The sequence below is a fragment of the Habropoda laboriosa genome, unplaced genomic scaffold (assembly GCF_001263275.1).
Source record: "Habropoda laboriosa isolate 0110345459 unplaced genomic scaffold, ASM126327v1 scaffold486, whole genome shotgun sequence".
Lineage (NCBI taxonomy): Eukaryota > Metazoa > Arthropoda > Insecta > Hymenoptera > Apidae > Habropoda > Habropoda laboriosa.
Genome location: NW_017100724.1, coordinates 367,057 through 385,166, shown reverse-complemented (window position 1 = coordinate 385,166; position 18,110 = coordinate 367,057). Strand labels below are relative to the sequence as shown.

The window sequence follows — 18,110 nt, the reverse complement described above, 5'->3', positions numbered from 1 at the left end:
GAATTCGCGTTTTTTCTTTTGATTCTTTCAATTTTTCAATTGCATTACGCATTATTGCAATAATTTCTATCGTTACATTTGTATGTATTCAACGTTTGTTTGTTTTAGTGTCGTGAAATGAATTATATTACACATTTTCTCTATTCACACTGAATTTAAAGATTATAACGATTAAAAATCAAGTTGACCTGTGGTCATTTATCAAGAATAATCATAATAAAGCTGAAATTATTGTGTTAAATAATTTTTTTAATACGAATTAGGAATTTATTCAACGTTTGCTTGTTAGAATAGAACGATAAATTTAGTGTAAATATAGAAAACGTATAATATAATTTATTTCATGGTATTGTAACAAGCAAACGTTGAATAAATTCCTAATTCGTATTAAAAAAATTATTTAACACAATAATTTCAGCTTTATTATGATTATTCTTGATAAATGACCACAGGTCAACTTGATTTTTAATCGTTATAATCTTTAAATTCAGTGTGAATAGAGAAAATGTGTAATATAATTTATTTCATGGTATTGTAACAAGCAAACGTTGAATACATTTTTCATTCGTGTAAGAAGAATTATTTAACACGATAAATTTAGCTGTACTATGGTTATTTTTAATCTACGACCACAGGTCAACCTGATTTTTAATCCCTACGAAATTAATTTAACCACGAGTAAGTAACGAGAACGCTAAAACCTATGTTTCCATTGAAGAATATTGTAAAAACGTATAAATTGTTATATGCAATGTTATAACAAATTGTCGGAAGTATAAATTTTTAATAAAATTGTGAAAATTGATAAATTATACCGTGTTACGATATCGGAAATCTCCCGCGAAAATCTCCCGCGAAAATTTCCCGCCTGACCTAACCGACGATTTTGCTAATGACTTTGGGGAGAGGGTACCGCAGGTATATAAGGACCCGCCGATGTCCCGCGAAATCATTTACCCTTTATACTGGGCCCTAGACACTTCGCGGCGTATTTTGACCTGAAGGTTCTGAGATGTGAATAGAGTGGTCGGGGGCTACTAGCTAGTCTATGTCCACCCTGTACACACTCAGCCTTCTTGTAACACTTGTATACATTAGAATCAATTAGAATTTCTATTACTAATTATTAAACAAATTTTAACAATTACCGGCACTCGCTAGGCACGTAATATCAGACTTTAAATACTCGACTTCGAACTTCGGTTTAGTCATAATTCTATTAATGTTATAATAACGTATAATTTATTAATTTTCACAATTTTATTATTAATTTATACTTCCAAAAATTTGTTAAAACATTACATATTATTATTTATACATTTTTGCAAGTTTCTTTGACAAATAAGTACGTTTCAACGATCTTATTACTTTCTCGTTGTGAAATCAAGTTCGGAGGATTAAAAATCAGGTTGACCCTTGGTCGTAAATTTAAAATAGCCATAGTGAAGGTGAAATTATTATTTTAAATAAATGTTTCTATACGAATTAAGAATCTATTCAACGTTTGTTTGTTGCAATACCGTGAAATAAATTGTATTATATATTTTCTCAGTTTAGACTGAATTTAAAGTTCGTAAGGATTAGAAATCAGGTTGACCTGTGGTCGTAGATTAAAAATAGCCATAGTGAAGGTAAAATTATTACGTTAAATAATTGTTTTTATACGAATTAAATATTGATTCAACGTTTATTTGTTGCAATACCGTGAAATAAATTGTATTATATATTTTTTCTGTTTACACTAAATTTAAAGTTCTGTTTACATGTTATAACAATTAGAATGTAGACGTTTTGCCGTTTCACGGTTTTTCCTCTGTTAATTATGTGTTTATAAATCATTTCAAACTAAAGCAGCACCATGCCCACCCTTAATTAAACCGTCTCAGTAGTTTACCGTAATTAATAATCTATTTTCGGAATTTATACGAGAATTTTTGAATTTTAGTAAATACTAGAGTCAGTGTCCACCCTGTACACACTCAGCCTTCTTGTAACACTTGTATACATTAGAATCAATTAGAATTTCAATACAATAGACTGAATAACAATTCATTTTAACTAATACCTATTAGAAATTTTCCTTTTAAAACAAATATAAATCATTTTACCAATTACTGGTACTTGCTAGACATTTAATATCAGACTTTAAATATTCTCCTTTCGGTTCTTTTAAATACAATCAAATAATTTCTTCAATTATCGATACTGACTTGGAATACTCCGCTTCGAATAAAATATTTCTAAATTATTTTGAAGGTTTATGGAAATAAACATTTGAATTTTAGTCATCGTTGTTCTTCAGACTTGTCGATTAGGATATTGGAAGGACTTTGAGCAATTGAAATTAATTTGAAATTTTTCTTTCAGTATTTTTCATATATTTTCTCTGATATTGAATTTTGTTTACTAATAATTTACCATCCAAGGAATTTGCATGAATTGTATGTTAAGTAGTTAGTTGATTTATTATTGTGTATTGTGAGCTGATTTGGAACGAGTGCACTATGCCCACCCTAAATTAAACCGTCTCAGTAGTTTACCGTAATTAATAATCTATTATCGGAATTTATACGAGAATTTTTGAATTTTAGTAAATACTAGAGTCAGTGCATCGCGTATTGAAATAAAGGAAACCGACTGGTGTAGCGTTACACGCTTGACCGACAGCGAGCGAGATAGCATGGCGCAGCAATGATGCAGACCTAGGCGTAGGACCATCTATTCTGTCACTTGTAGAATCCAAACTTACTGACTCTTGTAGGAAATTTACTGTAGTCGTAAATTAACTCGTTAAATTTGAGATGGAACTTACCAAGAAAAAACGGCTTAAAGATCGATGAAATATTGCGTTTCACGCGACGAAAAGTATTGTCTGATCCTAATGTCCATAGACAAGGCGTCTACCTGACGAAGATTATGCATCACGAGGATGTTGATGGCAGGAATATGTTCGTCCACGTTAATCTTCAAAGCGCATTCCCCTAATGGTGTGACATGTGCGCCGACAATGAAATACAGGAAGCTTACACAAACAACTTGCCCACGTATAGTGAAGCACAAGGTTGGATCGATAATCGAGAAAATTGTTAGGAGAAAATCATGCAAAGTGTGATGAATCCTTTCTCTGAATTAACCGGATAAATTTCAGTCTTCTCTGCTGAGATTTCTCGAGAATTTTTGTACAAGAAATTGAAAGAAAATTAATTATACAAAATAATCGATTCAGCTAAATTTTCTATTTTCTTTAACGAATCATTTCATTTATTCGAGCTGCAATATTCCGCCAACACGAAACTCAGCATGTGTATTTAAAATGCGTTAGAATTTTTACACGAAAAAGTGCAATTACCAAGGAAAAATATATGTTACACTGAAAAAATTCAGTTCTGTTTTTAAAGTTTAATTGCAGGAGAGATTGGTGCATTTTTATCTCGGTCGAAGGATGTTTAAAATATCATCTCTCTCGATTCGACAGAGAGAAATGCAAGGTTTTTATCATGAAACGAAATTTTTCCTTGAAATTCACCAAGGTGAGCGTCTCTTTCCTTTTTTTTTTTTTTTTTACAAAAGGGTGGAGATTTCGAGGTTGACGCAGATACGTGTCGACGCGTTACTGAAACGCGTCGAAATTTTGACACGGAGGGAAAACAGATCGAATGATTGGAAAATGTATGTAAAGCCGTCTACGCGAAAACAAATGGGAGAATTTTTGGAGTTTTGTCAAGCAATTGAACGGTCAGTTTCACACGTTAAAAGGCTTTTGCTGCGTGCTAGTACTTACACTCGTGTTGACTGAAATCGATGCTTGTTTGTGAGAAGATTCTGTTGTTCACGCTTATGTCGTACACGCGAGATAAAATATTCCACGATATCTTCAAATGACGTTAATTTTTATTTGTTAAAATTCGAGCTTTTTAATAATTTACTAACAAGTAACATCTTACATTTACCAATATCTCCTAATACATTTGACACCAAAAAATAGCTTAGTGTTCCTTTATTAAATCTTCAAATCACTTAGAAACTTCTAGGAAGCTTCTCTAAGCACTAACGATGCTACTTACTTTTAACTAAAAGTTTCTAGACCCTCGACTATCTCCAATCTAATTTATGTAGTCTTATAAAAGCGTATAACACACTTGTAAATGACATACACTCGAGAATAGTTCAGCCTCGGAGTGAATCATTCACCTCGAGAGAATTAATCTCTGATCTAATGTCCCACGCAAATTACGAAACTCTGTATAAATAGTAATCAGATTCAGAAAATATCCCCATATAATCCTAGGAAAATTTCAACATTCACATCCTTCCTCTATCTCTAAAAATTCCAAAAAAAGAAAAAAAAAATACAATTTCCAATTACACAAAGTTTCCTACCCAACTCTACATCTCACTCGATCGCTCGGTCGGCCTGAAACAATCCGAACAATTCCTACTACCCGCTTCGCACTCGACTTATTACCGATCAATCCCACCTGTTATCGCGAATCTCGCATTTTCGTGACCAATTATCATCCCGAAAGCGCAAAGTTAGCTCGCCTAGGGGCGTGACGACGCCCGAAACGCGTTTCCCTCGCGACGCCCCGAACAACAGAGGAACCTGCAGGTTAATCTGGGTCGAGGAGGCAGAGACGGGTCCCCCGTTCAGGCCACGTGAAATATCGTCACGATTCACCTGGCGAAGCAGCCTCAGCTTTTCGTCATGATCGTACCTGGCTCCCACTCGCTTCCCTCGCCCAACTATTTCACTGCAGGGCGACGTTATCGCGAGATTGCCTGTACGTCGTTGCTCCTTCGCGTTCCCCACTCTCGGATATTTATAGTGGCGAACAGTTTCTTCGAGCTCTCCGTAAGGATTTAGGTCAGAAACCGTGTGCTGAATCTTGCAAATAAACGCCAGGTCGTCTTTCGTCTATTCGTAACGACGTAGTATTAATTGTCCTCGTCCCTTACTCTCTCGCCTTTTCCAAAGACTGCAGACGAACTTCTGACCTTTCCACCCTTACGGAAAAAGTTGCCTTTTGCTCTACATTTTCCATGTGCCATCCTCGCGGTTACACGCGTTCCAACGTGGAAACTTTTAACGCGACGGCGTTACGTCTTTTCTCGGGAGATTGGTACGTTTAACGTGATTATTGTGGGGGTTCTTGTTTCTTTCGTTGCGGTGGATTATCGAGGTTAGTTTCATAGAGACTCGTCAGGATGAATTATTAGCAATTTTCATCGTTCCGCGATACACGGAGGAGTTTATTTTCGCAGACCCTCCGCTTGGTAGCTTAAGCAACTAGAAAGGTCGAGTCTTGATTGCCACTAGAAATTGCAACTGCCTTCGCGCTTACTGCCGTCGCTCTGCCCTTTTCGTTTATTTATTTCTTACAATTACCGTCGTTGGGTTCCTGTCTGAGAATTTCTTTTTTTAATTTAGGTCGTCACGTGTCTTTTTCTCGTTTGCTTATCACCGTAATTCAGCTGTTTTTGTTTCGTATGAGTTTTTTTTTTTTCAATTTTTGAAATGTTCAAGATAAGTTACCCGCGATTTGCTTCCGCGAATTTGTGGTAATTGGTTTTTATTCACGCGACCATTAACACGCTCGATTTATTTAATTAAAATACACGTACTCGAGTCTGTGCATTTGGCATAGGACCGACCAAATTACGGATTAAATCCAATCGACTAATGCAAGCCGACTAGACAAGCCACGAATTTCTACCAGTGAACACCGTTTCCATAACGACTCCTTTCCTTATTCGCATCGCTGCGTTCTGTCAGCAATGACGCTTGCGAAATTTCTCTTACTGCTTCCTTCCTGTGTAGATACGTATTACAATATGTCGTCGTTAGAGAAAATTACTGGGAGAATGAATTTCTTGTAACGAGTGTAATGGTAAACAAGCGTATAAAGATAGCAAGAAGGAAGTATAAGGATATGTGATTACTTCTTTGATAATAAATACGAGGTCCTCTTGTTTTTGAAGAATTTAGGTCTTCTGTGTGCTATATTAAACTTTCAAATTTATTTTTAGTAATTTTTAATAATTTATAATTTCATAATTTATTTTGGATATTTTTTCATCATTTACTATTCGATAATTTAGGTCTTCTATGTGCTATATTTAAACATTTCAATTTATCATTCATTATTTTTAATAATTCATAATTTGATCATTAATTTTTAGTAATTTTTATAACTTACAATTTCATAATTCATTTTGGATAATCTTTAATCGTTTACAATTTCATAATTTACGTATTCTACGTGCTAAACATTTTAATTCATTTTTAATCGTTTTAAATAATATATAATTCGATCATTTATTTTTCATCATTTTTAGTAAGTTACAATTTCATAATTTATTTTTAACTTCAATCTCGTTAATTCCTGACTCGAATTACCCTCCGCATCAATTTATTTCCGATTAAAAATTTCTCTAATTCAGTCTTCGTCTATTATCTAAAATTATACATAGCGTCACTTTATTTCCATCTGCAATGCCTATTCTCTGTGCCAGCGTAATTATAAAAAGCAGCGAAATCGATAGTTCTAGCCCCGTAATAGACCAGATTTTACTAAAATAATTTTTTCACCTAGACAAAGGTTACGAAAGATTCTATCTGGTTATTTCCAAGTATAACGTCCCGTGAAAGTATTATTACACCGAATAATACGGTGTCTCTCGTTCATTCCTTCGCAATTTAATTCGCGCAGCGTGTAACCGCAGGACAGAGCGACAAGAAACTTCCGATGACAGTTGGTTTTGAAAAGGATCTGGAAAGGTCTCTTAAAAATCAGTTGAAACTTCTTTATTAGCGCTTCCTTTGTGACGAAGATTGGTCGAAGCTGCAAAGTTTGCAAACCAGCGTCGCAGCTTCCTCCTTCGATAGAGTTTATTTATTCCGTTGGGTAGTTCTTCAGAGATAGCGTTGTGGAACGAGTTGACTTGTTGCTTAGAGTTCAGAGTTTAGAGCATTGTTACTTCACCTGTTTAGAGTTTAGATTAGTCTTCGTTACCTATCTCGGAGCGTTGCGATTTACCGTTCGAGACATGATTTCCTCGACTTTAAGAGTTCCTCGAGTTTCACCTGCCCTTAGACTGTCCAATTTATTTGTCGGAGTCTAGGGATGAGAGGCGATGTGATTGGCAAGTCAGAGAATTTTCATCTCACGGCTAGTTCTGCATGGTCCGCGAGCGCACCAGTCACCCTGGGATTTTCATGGTGGCGGAGTGACGGCATGGCGTGTGGAGGCGGGAGAGTCAGGCTCAAAGGACGACTGATCCTAACTGGATCGAAGTTCCTGTGTGTCACGTCGTAGCTTTATAACGTGCCTCGTCGCTATTGAGTGTGCGGAAGCAACACAGTGTTAGGGGAGCATGTGGACCGCAGGAGTGTAAGGTAAAAACGGTCAGGATAACGGTGGTGAGCGGTGGAATAAAATATACACGTGGGCGGTTAAAGAGAGTGAATCCTTGTATTTTGAACTATACTGCACGAGTGCTGATACAATTCTGTCCTTCCTGAAAAAACTAGTCAAGAGGACCCCCTTGGCAATATGGCCTTCCTTAGCCTTGAGGCAGAACTATCCCTAGGAGGGGGAAACGCAGCAGAGGACTACACATGGCCCACTCAAGCCTTCGCTTTTTGGACTTTTCTAACAGTTTCTTTCACATTTATTTTATTAACATTGACACAACTTTTTATGTCTATATAATTTTACAGTATTTTCATTTTAATATTTTAAAGTCTTATTAATTAATAAAAGAGAATTTTATATTACAAGAAAGGATGAAAATTTCACGACATTCACAGACTTTATCACGTCCACTCTTCAATTATCCAGTTTAACCCTTTAACGACCGAATTATATTTTCCTAATAAATTATCAATTTGCTTTACACTATGTGACACTATGTTTTACACGCTCTCAGAGTATTTTTATTTCAATATTTTAAAGTCCTAGCAATGAACAAAGAAAAGAATTTTATATCACAAGAAAAGACGAAAATTTAACGACACAGCCTTTATCACGTCTACTCTTCAATTACCTAATTTAACCCTTTAACGACCGAATAATTTTTTTCTTAACAAATTAAGAATTTCTTATTTACCTATCGATCATCCTATCTCCAACGGACACTATAAACGGAGATAAATTTCTCCCCGAGCACTCAAGTGGACATCTAAGTACGTCCCACCTAGTCACGAAAGGGTTAAAGTGATTAATACGCCCGTAATCGATTGTCGGTCTCGCCCCTAAACAAAATTAGATGTATACGTAAACGTCCGGCAGCGACAATGTCCGTGGTTGTCTGCTATAATCCCAAACGGCCAGCGCAACAAATCGTGCGTGTTCGTGGATCACGATGAAGTGCATGTGCATAATAAACGGGTAATAGCACGATGACCCCGCAGTCTATCCGTCTAACGAGGCAAGGATCGATTTAACGCGTGTCTGGTTAAGTTTTTATCAAGCACGCCAGAAGTAGAATCGAGCGGCCTCGGTAATTGGACAGGGCCCCGATAATTCGATGGCTCGCTGTTTCGTAATTTCACCCGGTTCGAGTTTTTTCAAGTAGATCAAACTCTTGTTTACGCTCGATTAAGCTTCGTTTTTATCCTTCGAGAGAGTCTGACAGGGAGAAAGAAAGAAAGGTGTTCGGTGTTAAGTCGAGAGGTGAACTAAAGCTGCGGAACGGTTTTTCAATTGATGCTCAAGTTGTTTGCTAAGAACTTTGATTATTTTCAAACACGCTCCAAGCCATGGCATCGCAAACTGTTCGCTTCCTTTGGGAAACTTTCGCGTTAGCAAGCTTGCGGAAAACGCAGATTTTAATTATGATAAGAATGTCGGTAATTGTGTAAAGGGTGTTAATGAAGTTCTAATGGAATGTACGTAACGTGCATGTAATTCTTTCTGTTTGAATACCTTTTCTTTAAAATACGTATTTTTGCATTCTGCAAAATTTTTGCTGTATTAATTAAGTTACTCGTCGACGAATTTTTGTTACTCGAGAAAATCTAATTTATTAAATGTCAAGAGCAGTGTTTATTAAATTCCCCATTTCTTGAGATTCGTGTAAATAAAATAAAGTTTACCTTCAACTTATCGTCTTTTTGTAAAATTACAAATATCGAATTTTCTCAAATCTCGTTACACTCGATTAACCTAAATTGAAATACCAACGCAACACGTTAATCACCCATTCAAAACACACGAAGGAAATACCCTTTTAACAATGCAATCTCGCAGATTGTCAAGTACCGTTTCAATTAACGCGACTTCGATACTTCCTCCGTGAAGTTCGATCGAGCCGAATTAAAATACCAATCAAACTACCTGTAGAATTTATCTCGCGAACAACGGGACGTCCGTGGACTTTTTCCTAGAACTCGTCTCATTACCGCGCTTCGAGACAGTTTATTTCGTACATTCGAAGACGTTATCCGCTATCAGCCGGAAAGTAAATACGTTACCAACCCAAGTTTCTCGTTTGCCTAACGAAGTTTCGTTCAGGTTTTCGAACGAACTTGCCACTTGCCTCGCGGGAAGCTGGAATCTCCGAAAGCTTCGATGGATCCTTAGTCACAGACGTTTCAACAACACACGCGACGAGATCGATTCAAAAGATAGACAACATGTTTTCTCGTGGTTTCTCGCTGGGTGGATTTTGTAATTGGAACTCTCTCCCTTTGTCGGCCCTTGGACAAATGGAAAAGTTCACGAGAACAAGCTGAGAAATTTAGCGTGTAAACGTTAAAGACCAAGAGCAGTTACTCCAAGTTCCTGAGGTTCCAGAGTTCTTAGAATTTCAGGACATTTGTGGAAGTTTGTCCGAAGTGTGAAACTTGGGAAATTAGTAAACACGAAAATTTCGTTGGAAATTCGCGAATACGAAAATTCGAATATAACAAAAATTTCGTTATTTATTGTTGATCATTTTCAAACGTGCGGTATAAATTAAAATTTTCTGAAATACTGTTAGATCTATCAGTCAGTTAGATAGGAAGTATATATTACTTTTGTATACGTTCGGAGAAATCCGTTTAGCCTTACCACCTCTGTTTAGTAAAGATCTAAATGTTTATGATACGTGACAAAAGGGGGGTCGTAGGCAATATTAGAGCGTTGCGTAGGAGCATTCTCAGTCTGTATACAGTGCTCTTACCATCGAGTAGAAAAGCGAACCTTCCTTGCGTCTAATAAAAGTTTATAGTTTAAAACAAGGATTATTAATTATTTAACAACCAGTAACTCCCATAATCCAATAAATACTTTGTCAATCGACTAATTTTGCTATATTATTTTAGTGTGTGCAACTTACGAAATTAGTAAACACGAAAATTTCGTTGGAAATTCGCGAATACGAAAATTCGAATATAACAAAAATTTCTCTTTTTATTATTAATAATTTTTAAAGATTACGAATCTAGTATAAATTAAATTTTTCTTAAATACTTTGTCAATCGACCAATTTAGCTGCATTATTTTAGAGTGCCCCGTACGATGCACAACATCATCCTAATTTTAAAAACATTATCGTAATTAACGAAGTTTGTCGATAAGCGAGATAATTTAATTGAATATCCGGGGCTAATGTGCAGAAAACCGTGTTATATAAATGGCACGGTAAAATGAATAAAAGCGTTACTTAAAATTGAATTAGCTTACCGCTGGAAAGTTTCTCATTGCGATAGGAACCAATTAGGTACAATTACTCGAGAGGGTAAAAAACAAAGAAAGATTCCAACGCAATTTCTCTCTTGTTGCTTCAAATATCACGTTTCAACGGAATCTCCGTGAAAATCAGCAATAGGTACGTTGCAACGTTTTAGGTCGTAATTATTGTCGCCTAATCGTCAATCTAATTCCACGCCATCGGATTACCAAATATTAATCACCGATATTCGTTACGCAACAGCGAAACCGTGAAAAACAGCATCGAGCTAGAAAATTTTCTCGTCAACGTAACAATATTTGACACGTGATCGGTAACGAAGAAACAAACGGAATTTCACGATGCGGAGATAAAAGAAAAAAGGCGTAAAACATGAATCATGCCTTACCTCACTCTCGTACAGCCACCCTTTTCATCTCTGAACGTCTTCAGTTTAGTTCTCGAGACGCGCTAACACCAGCTCGCTAATGTACACAAATCATACGCGCGCACACATACACACACGAACACAGACACACGCAACTGGCGAGTAAACAGTGTGAAATCATGCACGAATCTCTGGCGAGGTTCTCGACGGAATCGTTAATATCACGCTTTAAATACGACGCTTTTAATAAGACCACGGTGTCATTAACCTTCGCGATCCACTTAGAGACTGAACGGTCCCGTTCTTCGCGACGACTGCCCTGTTTTTCGGATTTCTCCCCGCCTCCTTTGCTGTTTACGTATTTCGAGGATTTCGACCCTGGGCCATTGTCCCTGTGTACACTTGTAGTGTCTGTTATCACGACTGTTCGAACACGGTGAACGAATCGTTGACTCGACCGGTGAATGGAAAATTTTCAGAATGATAGAGGAATTCAAAGTGAAATTTTAAAATTGGAGAAATCTTTCTTCTTTATACCGTTTCTCGATTAACTTTATTTTTCTTCTGGGGATTTCTTTTTCTTGTTAACGTATATACTTTTCTTTAGATTCATTTTATCAAGGGAAAGATTATACTGTATTATATTATTTTGTACTTGATTTTGTATTAATTTTTGTTCGTTTTTGCATGGAAGTTTATCTTTTTTCCGAGGATTTCTCTTCTCTTTTAATACACTTTCCGATATTAATTTTTTATCAAGGGAAAGATTACAACTTCCACTGTGTTTTTCAAGTACCATAGTACATCAAATTTTGTACTTAATTTTCTATCAATTTTCCTTCGTTTTCTGATGTATGTTTAGGTACACAGGAAATGATAGAAAGATAGAAAATACCATTTTACGTTTACCTCCCTTAATCACCATTTATCCTCGCTTTCGTTCTTCACTTTTAAATCCTTTTTGTTATCGCTACTTTATGTCATAAACTGGCCACAATAGCAGAAATCGAACCTTCTCGTTAAGTTTCATACCTCAAGAAAGCATATCCGTAGGAAGAAAATCTTTACCTCTCTTAATCACCATTTATCCCCACGTTCTTTTCTCACTTTCACGTCTTCCTTAACACCGTCACCGTTGTTCTTTATTTTCTCGCCAACCAGAGGGTTCCTCTTTCGTTTCATATTTGTACGAAGTAAACGGAGAAAATCGTGGTCCATTTAACAGATAAAATTACGTTCGTACATTCGACACCGGCACTTCTACATCTTCATTTCCCCTGCACATACCATCGTAAATATAGAAGCTAAACAGATTGCTCCATCTTTGACGTCACAACCTCATAACCTTCTTCCTGCTCTAAGTTCACCGCCTACATCCAGCGACGAGCAACGCCCTTATACACACGTTGCAACTTTCGCTAATTTTCAATCGAAACCGAAGATATCTTCTACAGGCCTTGGTTTATAGGACGCGAGAAACTTGAACCGTTCAACGATAGGACTCCTGCTTGTGCTGGAACACAGCCGGGTAACATCGTTCCAAGAATATTGTCGTATCACTGTCGATGGGAGTTGCACAAGTTTGAATTCGATTTACATATGGTTACGGTAACTGGATCTTGGCATATTGTACGGTATTATGCAATACGTGTAGTTTTGTCCGGGACAAAGTGTCACCGATAGGGCAAGGATCAACCGTACAGCTGGTATACTGTTAGTCCTCTTTCGTTAATTTCTGTGTCGTGTAAACGGTTCGATTTAGTAGCGAATCTTTGGCAATCTCGAATTTACGCATATTTTTTTTCGGTGTATTTATTGGAATTTAATCTCGCTCTTTTTATCAATTGAAAACGTTGTTTTCTATAAATTTGTTGGGTTATTAGCAAGTCACAGTAACGAAACTTTTGCAATCTTGAATTTAATTTTGACCCGTTTTTTATTGATTAAAATTCTCTTTTTCTGTAAATTTATTGGATTAAAAAGAAAGGTGTTTGTGTTAAATGTGTAATAATTCATAAGGAATGTTTAAAAAACGAAATTCTCATAAAGGTATGTGGAATACGATTTAAATATTTTAAAATATTGAAATTTATATGTTATCAGTTTTATCAGATATCAGATTTTAACGCGTTTTCATACAAGTTCGGGGAGTTTGAAAATCTATTTAAAAGACCTTCAGATGGCAGAAATTTCTTTTCAAATATCGATTAATATTAATTGCACTTACAGTCTCTTTGTGCTTTTTCCTGAAAGTTTTAACGCAATCCACGTTGCGTGGAGCAGTATCGCGATTTACTTTGATACTGGTCCGCGTAATTGCATTCTTTGTACGGTGAAATTTCCGGAATAACTGTCTTCGTAAATATGCAAATTTCATGCGTGCTCGCCGCCTTGTTTATGTGTCTTTGTGGATGTTCCCTACCTAGATTGCATTTCACAATGGTTTTTTTTCAGAAAAATCTGAAATATTTCTAGAAATAAGCAATTTCACGAATTTCTAAAAAAATTCAAAATTTTTGAAATTAGTTTACCATTCCGCGAAACAATGCAATAATCTCCTAGCTTATTTTTACACAATTCCACAGAGATTGTTCGTGAAGAGCATCCCAAGCAGAAAGGAAGGGAAAGTCTAAAATATTTTTAGAAATAAGAAATTTCACGAAAGTCTCAGAAAATTCAATATTTTAAAAATTAGTAAAAATAACTCGAGTCTAATTTTCTAGATTAATATCACACAATTCCACAGAGATTGTTCGTGAAGAGCATCCCAAGCAGAAAGAAAGATGCAAAGATTTCCACGTGAAAACGTGAAAAAGTGGATAAGCTCGTTAGTTGCCACTTTTCGTTTTATCGTTCTCCTAAAAATTTTTCGGGGGAACTTCGTCACGCTCTTGGTATCGAGTTTGCCAGACATTTTTTCCTCTCCCTTCGGTCAAGTGCGCCACCGAGTTAAGAAACTTTCAAGTTAGCCAGAAAGGTCAGGATGTACTCTCTTCTCGTTCGTTTGCAACGTCGTTTCGGAACTTACGACATTATTGCATTACAGGTGGAAAAATGGGACGAGACACCTAACCAACGCTGTCTTCGGCATCGAATATTCGACCATTTTCAATTTCACCGGAGATATTTTTCATAATCCTATTAACGCTGTTACCGACTCCCCTCGCCGTTTTCATTTTCGTTTTTAATTAAAGGGGAAATAATAAGTTGACGGGAAATTGAGAATTTCAGAGAAAGAAGCGCCAGGTTATTATAAGTCTTCGTTGTTGAAAATGTCAATTACACTGTTTATTAATTTTATTGAAATATCAATCACTTTAACGGTGGACGATATTTTTTAATTTACCATATGGGATATAAGTTGAAAAATGGCGCAATAACTATGGTAGAAAACATATTGCGTGTTTCTATCGAAAACGATAAATTTCGTATTCAGAAATTAATTGCTTTTTTCAACTTCTACACTTCTTTCTGTTAAAGTAATCCGGTGAATCGTATTGATAAAATATTGCAATACTTTCTGACAAAAAGAAAATCCATTAAAACCCTCGGTAAAGCACGAAACATTTTCCATCCTACCTATATAAAAAATTTAACTTGAAAAAATTCCAAAATTCATTTTTCCCGTATTCGAGTAATTCACAAAAATTCCTTCCAACAATTTCCTACGTAACAGACAATTCCTCGACTGGCGTGACTCGCAATTATCTTCCACGGACAAACGCGTCACTGAGAAGATTCAACTGGAGCGCAAACTAGAAGTGATTTCCGTAGAAACGTCACGTTATCACCGTCGAAACGTCCATTTATTATCGAACTGTTCCACGAGCCAGCAAACTCTCGTTTAACGTCTCCCCGTTTCCCGAGAAACGCGGTACGTTCGAACGGGGAAATAAAGCGGTCGTTGGGGAAGAAAAATCGGGGCCGATGTCAAGTTTCGTGCGATAATTTTGCCGTGAAATCGGGATCGAGGCCAAGACACACGGCGGACCACCGCTGGAAGACCGCGTCTGTTCGAAATAAAAACGAAAGAACGAGAAAGAGAGGATCGCGAGGGAGGAAAGAAAAGCGCGGAGCGCGTGGAAACGCGCGAGGAGCGAAGCGAAACGAACACGTCAGTTTCCAGGAAGGTGTAAAAAAGAAAAGTGCAGGAACAGCCGGACAGAAATAGCGCTGGTTAATTTTGTGCTGGCCCGTGCTATAATACGTACATATATCATACAGCCACCGCGTCTGTTCATCGTCTACCCTCCTCCTCTTTGCCGCGCCTTCCTTTTCCTCCGTCTGACTGATTTTATTTCGTTACACTCGTCTTACCTTCCATTTGAACACCTATTAGAGTTTTGACACTAACCGCTCGGCTACCTATTCCTATCGCAGCCGGTTAAACGACTGGTATTGAAGTAACGAGTATATTTTTCTGGAAGGAGTAGAGGTGATTGTCAATTTAATGCAGGAAATGTTGGATTATTGCGAGGACATAGTAACCATCTGTTTAGCATGAGTGGACGTTGATATTTTCTTTTTTTCTTCTTCGCTTCTTCTTGAGCTCTAGTAACGTGCCTTTCTTGCGTGTAAAATACAGAATTGTTCTGTAATTTAATTACTACATATTTCAATTTATTGCCTAAATTCAATAGGAAGCAACGCAGAAAAGGTTTAATAATAAGTTGTGAGTGATGGCGTGAATGTAGTGTGTTTGTCGAATCGTCTCGAGATTTGGAAAACGAGCGGATCATACAGGGAAACAGGGAGTAAAACAGTAGAAGCGCGTTGTTATTGATATCAGTGCGTACGTGAGAATTTATTGCGAGATATATTTAGAGAGCGTTGATCAAATTACCATTATTTCTTTTTACGTGTGTTTATAGTTATTGTTATAAAATATATTGCTATTGAACTTATTATCAAGTGTTATACCATCACAGAAGCAACGCAGAAAATAGACTTTAGATAATAGTGACAAAAAATGACGTATAAAATTGAGAACCAGTCGTTTGACCGAGTGTGGGAGTATGGTTAGCTAAACACGTGTATTTGTATCTGTCAACTGTGTACGACGAGTTAACTCGTCATTTGTTAGCCGATATTTAGAACAGAATAATTTATTTATCGAGGAATTATTGATCCTTAATTGCGTTGAACGTTAAGGAAGAATGGAAAGGAAGTAATTGGTCCTAGCTCTTGCTCATTTTGAATTATAAACTTAGAGAGGTGAACAGAGTTAACAAGTTAATAATTACCGACAGCCCAATTTTCGTTCAGTACGAACATTCAACGTTTCTCTCGTTGAAAAGAATTTCTTTTCCTCGTCATAACGGGAGCTTTTTCTCGGAGCAACGGTGACGAAACATCGATGATCCAAGCTTTAGATTACGCGTGAAAAGACACCCCGGAGAAGATTAAAGATTTGAAAGGCTTTCACTCGAAAATCCCCGAAGAATCGAGCCAGAAAATCGACGATCCACCCCTCGAACGACCGACATCGTCAATGTTACGGTTTCGATACGGAGATAGGAAGACGCAAACGTTCTTCAGGATGGTAGTCGACGCGTGGACGCATTTAGAGAGTCGTGATTACGCTGTGCTCGGCCATCGTGTCAGGTGGCCGTCACTGTAACAATTTCATCTCCATTTTGCCCGCTCATTTATTCACGTCGGCTCGATTTCATAATTTCCCTCTTCTACGCGCGTGCTTTCTATTGCTTCGTCAAGTCAATTAAAACTGTAACTGTTTTACGACGTCTTAGACTTAGCCGATTAGCAATTTTTCCTCTTCTTTAATACCTTAATTTTTGATTAAGTCGACGACTCAACTTTGGACGGGCCAAAAATGGTCAATTTCACTTTTTCCTTCAACTTGGCGATCCTTCGGTTATTTTTCAAGAATTTTCGTTCTGCATGATATGTGAATCTACGAAACAATTTTCGAAAAGGACACGTGGTTCCTGAATAAATAATACGATAAAAACAATACAGGCTCACAGATTTTCTATGTACTAAAAATCGTCAATTTTATTTCATTTTTAATCTTGTGAAACGAGATTTCTTCTAATTCAGCGACGAGGAATTCATTATCCTTCAGTTATTTTTCAAAAATATTTTTCTTCACGGTATGCGAATCTACGAAATAATTTTCGAAAAGGTTCCAGTATAGACAATACGATAAAACCAACTTTCAGAAAACGAAATAAAATAATTTCCTCCCACAAATTAGTAATTTTTCCATTAACAAATTCGACTTTCCATTTTTCCTCGCTGCGAGAAAAGGTTGTTCCTCACAACCAGTGTTGGCTTTCAGCGTCCAAGTGGACGCGCCGCACCTCGGGGAGGAACCCCATATCAGCTGTAGCCAGCCAGATGGAATTTTGGCGTTCACTTTCTAGCACCGATGTATAGTAGATGTTGTACCGAACTCGGACCCGGAAAAACCCCCTCTTCACCATTTAAGGTTGTTCCTCACAGTTGTGACTCGTCGCCTAACTATCCCTCGTATCGTTAACCTAACGCGAGAGGCATCCAATCGTCGCGAATCTTCCTTCGCCGCTGTGACGCAACACTTGCCATCTCTTTCTTTCTCTCTAGATACGTCGTTGTTCGTGTGGTATCGAAGGGGATGGTACAGGGGAAAATAAATGAGGCAGCAAATGAAAGACGAGTGTTGCTCCCTTCGCCCTTCCATTCCATCCCCCTCCACGCAACAGTGTTCCCCTTTATCCGTCAGCCTTCTTTCAGTGACGCTCTTTGAGCGGCTTTGCGAAGCGCCACGTCACTCATCTGCTTTCTCTCCCTCTTTGTTTCAGACGTACCCAGCGAGCAATCTGTTTTCGTCATGCTGAACGGCGAGGAGAGCGAGCTGAGATTCCTGAGCATCGCGAATCCCAAGGTAAGCAGCCACTTCCTTGTTCCCCCCCGCGCCTTCGTGGTAGCCGCTTTTTTTCAAACGAGTTTAACGCCTCTTTCCCAGCCTAAGATTACTCCGTCTACTGGTTTTACCGCGTCTTTTGCGCGAGATAATTTTACGAAATCGCGGAATTCTGATGATTTGTCTGTGCTTCGGGGGATG

At 37.4% G+C, this 18,110-nt stretch overlaps 1 protein-coding gene across 1 annotated transcript in view; it reads left to right on the top strand.

The window, feature by feature from the left end:
- LOC108577056 (GTP-binding protein RAD) overlaps window positions 1–18,110 on the top strand; it is an 80,746-nt gene that overhangs the window by 60,424 nt on the left and 2,212 nt on the right. Inside the window, exon 4 of the mRNA XM_017940151.1 lies at window positions 17,848–17,930. Coding sequence (XP_017795640.1) covers window positions 17,848–17,930 — 83 coding nt within the window. The remainder of the gene's footprint in view (window positions 1–17,847; window positions 17,931–18,110) is intronic.